Source organism: Euprymna scolopes, chromosome 7, assembly GCF_053919585.1.
Source record: "Euprymna scolopes isolate OS-2025 chromosome 7, ASM5391958v1, whole genome shotgun sequence".
Lineage (NCBI taxonomy): Eukaryota > Metazoa > Mollusca > Cephalopoda > Sepiida > Sepiolidae > Euprymna > Euprymna scolopes.
Window position 1 is genome coordinate 108591082 of NC_136488.1, and position 6425 is coordinate 108597506.

The following is a 6425-nucleotide window of genomic DNA, read 5'->3' on the forward strand; positions in this document are numbered from 1 at the left end:
CATTTATACATTAATATTTTACTTCAACATTTATACATTTACTAATTTACTTCAACATTTCTACATTTATTAATTTACTTCAACATTTATACATTTATTAATTTACTTCAACATTTATACATTTACTAATTTACTTCAACATTTCTACATTTATTAATTTACTTCAACATTTATACATTTACTAATTTACTTCAACATTTATGCATTTACTAATTTATTTCAACATTTATACATTTATTAATTTACTTCAACATTAATACATTTATTAATTTATTTCAACATTTATACATTTATTAATTTACTTCAACATTAATACATTTATTAATTGACTTCAACATTTACACATTTAGTAATTTACTTCAACATTTATACATTTAGTAATTTACTTCAACATTTATACATTTACTTGTTTATTTCAACATTTGTATGTTTACTGATTCATTTCAACATTTACACTTTTACTAATTTATTTCAACATTTATGCATTTACTAATTTACTTTCGCATTCATATATCCACTATTTTACATCAACATAATCAAAAACTGTAGTTAATAGACTTCTTTCGAGTTATTTTTTGTATTGGTAGAAATATTTTTTAGGTTTGAAAAGTGGCAGGCTCTGCAACAATTTTAAAATGATTAGTTTGTCAGCGGATGTCATTTCTGGTGAGAGAAGGTTTTGAGGCGCGTGCAGTCGTGTTGTAATTTGGCTGGATTGAGTCAATTACCAACGAATCAATCAAATATGGCTGGCAATGACTTTAGGCAACTAGGAAAATTATGTCTTACTCATCATTATTTGCTCACGCAACTATTCCGAGCTTCTCCGCGTCCCGTTTTGTCATGCACTATTTGCTTGGGTGTATTTGACGTCAGCATGTTGCTCGGATTTACTCATCAAGATCGCAAATTCATTGATGCAATTTCATTTGTAAAGTCTAATACTTCGAAACACAACGGATGCTCTCTAAAAGTGAAGTATAGATGGCGCAATGTCTAACCGCAATTTCATATTCAATGCAATCTTTATCTCTACTTATATATAAAGGCACTGTGTGTGTTTTTGTATATCTGTGTGTGTGTGTGTGTGAGGGAGAGAGACAGAGAAAGAGAAAGAGAAAGAGAGAGAGAGTTCCCAATAGACTCCGAAACGTCTGAGCCGATTTTTTTTAATTTTACGAAAATGTACTTTATGTGTCCGAGAGTGAATTTATATAGGTCTTGTATCGGAATGCTTCCGATAAGTATCAAAAATCGATAATCGACTACAGAAGGAACAATCAGATTTTGACCAAAGTTAATATCGTATACAGCCCAACATCAAAAGTTCATTAGAGAGGTGTTATCACCGTACAAGCAGAAGGGTCGCCTGGTATATAAAATCAACAGTACGTTGAACAGGGTGCGTTCGAAATGAATTTTTCTGTTTAAAGTACAATTTAACCATGGTATTTGACTTTTGCGTTTTAAATTTTAATTCAAGTCATTATATAAAAATAAATTTATAAAATCAACGGTAGGTTCTCTACATTGCAATGTAGAGTACAATGTATTGTGAACTATGTCACTATGAAAATGCATGTAAACCTCCTTCCTGGTGCCCCACGATGAGTTCCCGACGAGAGCAGGAAGCAAACTACATCCACAACTTAATAAAATTAGCTTAAGAAATATTACCTCACACTATGATATATGCCCAACCCAAGGGAGGTAATTTCACAAAAACAAAACAAAAACAAAAAACAAAGAAAAGAAGCATGTTTTTAACACCCGAAAAAAGTCACCGGTTGCAGCGACCGAAACGTTGTGCTAATAATGCCCATGATAAGAAGTATAGTCCGATTAATCAACATAACACAATTATGTATTATGCTGTATCTTAATCCCCTTATAAATTAATGAAAGTCAACATAAAGTAATTTTATTTCATTTACACGTCATGTGAAAAACTGCGACTACTTTTTAAATGCATACCTCTACTTGAGTTGGTTTTAGCGTCTCAAATTTTATTCAGGACAAATTCATGTATCCATTACTAAACGACGTTATTGATGTCTTATTCTAACATATATCGCCTACATTACAAAAGCACCATCAAAGGCACATCAGAAGGACTAGTAACTCAAATTCCTCGCCATCTCTATTCACGATTATTCTCGTATTATAGTTTTGCAAACGCAGCTGCCACATATCAATTCAATATAGTCAAACTAATATTTAATATCTGATGTAGGATTCACGCATATTATCAGTCGCTTTCATTCGTTATCATACATTCTTATAATTATTTCTATCGCATTTCAAAACAAGTTATACTTACCGGTGATACCACGATATTTACTCACTAATTATGTTATGCTCTTCCTCTCCCCGACGACACCAGGATCTTTTCTAGATCTGTAGATCTGCCACAGTTTTTTACACCTGCGCCGTTTATTTTTTATTTCAATGCATTTAACATTAGTTATTTCGTCTACAAAGCTTAAAATGAGCTCTTCCTAAACATTTCGTTGGCCATTTGCATGAATTTATCAAATGAAAGAAATATCGGAATGTGGGAATTTCAAACAGTGAGAAACATCTAGTACGAACTAAACAAAATGGTGCCATGCAACAAGAAGCAATCTGATAATTTTAACTCAACAATACCGACTATTTTCGAAATAAACTTCACCTAAGATTATTTATAATTAAAAAAAGATTCCGGTTCAAATTTTGTATGAATAGCCCTTTTCAGACCAGATTAAAAAGGAGAAATGTGCTTCTACAGAATCTGAACCTAACCAGGTCTACTTTTTTAAAAACTGACCTGAAACGGAAAAAAAAAAATTCGCAATATCCCTTTCGAATAGTTAAACCAAACAAAAATCCCTTTTCTAACTTCTAGTTTTAACTCGATTCTTTTTACACATGAATCCATTATTTAAACAAACGCAATCTATTTTATTTACACGCTGCGCGATTTAAATTTATTCTGTATTTTCACCTAACAATTTCATAATATGATTACGTAATTTTATTCGTTTTTATTATAAAAAGCGGGAAAGGGAAAAATGAAAGTAAAGCTTCCCGGGGAAGCTAGATTATCTTATTTTATATATTTTAATAATCAAAAATAAGTATTTAGTTAGGTTGTTTAATTTAAAGGATGGCCATGGAATTCTTAATTAATTTAATTTCTCTGGCAATGGCAAGGCACGGGCAGCTAGTATATTATAGTCGGCAACGTTTTATTAAAATGCACCTGTTGAAAGTAACAACATTTAAATGAAACAAATTAAAAAATGCTACGTTGAAAATTAGTTTGTCCCCAATGACCCCACAGTATGACAGTGAACTATATTCATGTCAAGTTGAGACTGGTGCCCTCTTGGACAAAATTGTTGAAAAATAATTCAGTGTTCTTGAGTTTTGATATTGAGAGGAATTCATTGTTAACTAAAAATGAGTTTTGATATTGAGAGGAATTCATTGTTAACTAAAAATGAGTTTTGATATTGAGAGGAATTCATTGTTAACTAAAAATGAGTTTTGATATTGAGAGGAATTCATTGTTAACTAAAAATGAGTTTTGATATTGAGAGGAATTCATTGTTAACTAAAAATGAGTTTTGATATTGAGAGGAATTCATTGTTAACTAAAAATGAGTTTTGATATTGAGAGGAATTCATTGTTAACTAAAAATGAGTTCTCCATAAGTTAACTTTTAGATGCTGACGAAAAATAGACCGAAGACATTTTTTATTCATTCTTGAAATTGCTTCATAAAAATTGAAATAATATCTCAATTTTTACATACCATCAAAGATTCTATATGGACTTTACATGTGGCGGAATCTAAAGACTAATGTGAAAAATTGAAGAGAATTAATATTTAGTTTTGGATAATTTCACGTTGTTTTCTAATAACAGAGATTTTTTAAAAATTGAAATTAAACTCGTTTTTGAATCGGAGTTACATTGTTTCAATTCTGTCAAAGCAATTACGTTCTTTTCAATAAATTCTGGGTCTTTGGGATTTTCAGGTTGTGACTCTGTGTAGTGTTTGAACTCATAAAAAATCCAAAAATTTCACCTACCACATTTCGAATTTCGATTCTGATCCATCGAAGTAAAGTTGATCACCTTTTGAGTTGTAAGTCATTTTAGTTAAAAAAAAATTGTTGTTCCAAACAACATAGCAGTATCAATTTCAAGAAGTTTTGATTTATAAAATTTTGCAGATGAAGACAAAGAGTTCCTGCCAGTGTAAAAACGAAAAGGTATATGCAAGAATTCTAAGAGATTCAGTATATTTTATGGAGTGATTCCCGTTTCTGATTGATTAGTAGCAGACATGGTCCGATCTGATTGGTCAGTTTTTATCACCCATGTTTTTAAATATTTTGTAACCATACCTTCATATATTTTTTCTTCACACCGGCTATGACGTCTGTCAGTTGTGCCTCCGGAGAATGTTACCGTGGATAAAAACTTCTCAAGTCTTTGCGAAGTCTGATTGGACAAAACTACCGCCAGTAAAAATTAATGTCAAAGAAATTGTTGCCAACGCTAGAAAATGCGCGGAATTCATCACAGACACAGGAATAATTTTGGACTTACTTCACCTGAAGGAATTTTGAAAAATAACTATCTTTCTTTTCGTCATTGATAAGAAGACAAAAAAATTAATAAGGTTGTCCAAACTTGTTTTCCACACGCACGCACGTATATACACAACTACGTAGATACACCCCAGGCACGCACGCAAGCACACATACGCATTAACCACACATACGTACACACATACGAGCGTGAGGTCACTTCCTTTTTTTCTCCAAACGCATGCGCAGAAAACCAAGGTCCCACGCGCAGCCCCTTTTTCTTCCTCTTTCATCGGGTGGTTTTTGAGCTGACCAGTCGCACCAGATTTCGCCTCCCGACTACCAGTGGCCACTCCTCGTCAAAACATGTGCGCGGACGGTTCGCCCTTTCTTTCTCCCCCGTTTTCATAAAGCAGCAGTCGCTTTATGTGTGCCTTTTCATTTCCTCCTCACGTTTGGATTTTTCATCTTTTGAAATGAACATTAGCTTTTTATTTTTCTACGAAAAATAAACGTGTTCAAATTTATTCAACGTTTTCATTCCTTCATTTTCTGTTTGTTTCATTGTATATTTTTGCAGCGGTTTGGTGTATTATTATATACTAACCCGTTACAAATTTGGTGACCCCCAAACTTTAAAATGAAATGAACGTTTTTGAAGGAACCACGTGTTGAACTCTAACACAAATATTTACAAAACACACGGAAAATAACCGGACAACCACGTGGAAGAATAACGTCAAACCGCGAACAAGAGACGAGTAAAATAATAATAATGTCACTACAACCCACGGAAACCCAGCATGAAACAATGACATTGAACATTCCACCCTTCAACCCGGCGAACACAAAAATATGGTTCGTCCAAATACAAGCTTTATTTGACGCCAAACGAATTACCTCACAACGAGCGCGTTATTGCTATCTCGTCGAGAAACTGCCTTTGGAGATAGTGGAAGAGGTTATAGATGTACTTGACAATGTGCCTGAAGAAAACCCATACGACACACTCAAGCAAGCCATTCTACAGCGAACCGGCGTTTCTAATGAAGCCATGCTGCGAAACCTGTTCACACAAGTTGAATTGGGAGACCGCACACCGTCGCAGTTACTACGACACATGAAATCCTTGTTAGGAGAAAATAAAATGTCTGACAGCATTATGCGTAGCTTGTGGATGAATAAGCTACCCGCGACAGCAAAACAAATCCTCGCGCCAATGTCTGAAGAGACGACGTTAGAAAAACTCGCCGACATAGCTGACCGGATACTCGAAAGTTCCCGAAGCCGACAAGTGTACGCACAACAACAGCAACCAGTGCAAACCCGAGACGAGGAGCTAGCGGAATTAAAGTCCACAGTGGAAAAGCTGTCACAACAATTAGCCGACGTTCTCCAAGTATGTCGACGTTACCCCAGTAACTACAACAACACGCGACAAAGGACCAGGCGAAGAAGCTCCAGCAGCAGGCGACACGGTTCACGTGATAGACAAAACATATGCTTCTATCACAGAAAATTCGGCGCCGACGCTCGACGATGCACTACACCCTGTGCGTTCAAAAAAACAGCACAGGGAAACGAATTTTCCAGCCAGTAACGACGACAACTGTAGTTGGAATACACAAAAAAGTTCGTCTGTTTTATATCCGTGATAAAATTCACGGATATAACTTCTTAATAGACACCGGAGCTGAAATCAGCGTCATACCGACACCGCATGGCCATCCAACGGGGACACATTTTCTCACTCTGCAAGCTGCTAACGGGACTAAAATACCCACTTTTGGAGAGAAAATGTTAAACTTAAACCTGGGAATGCGAAGGAATTTTGTTTGGAA

General features: G+C 34.7%; 1 protein-coding gene across 1 annotated transcript; it reads left to right on the top strand.

Moving 5' to 3' along the window:
* The first annotated feature begins 5395 nt into the window (after positions 1 to 5395).
* Positions 5396 to 6184, top strand: LOC145280317 (uncharacterized). Its single transcript, XM_080132088.1, has one exon. The coding sequence runs from the start codon at positions 5396 to 5398 to the stop codon at positions 6182 to 6184; it is 789 nt and encodes a 262-aa protein (XP_079988214.1).
* The last annotated feature ends 241 nt before the right edge of the window (positions 6185 to 6425 follow it).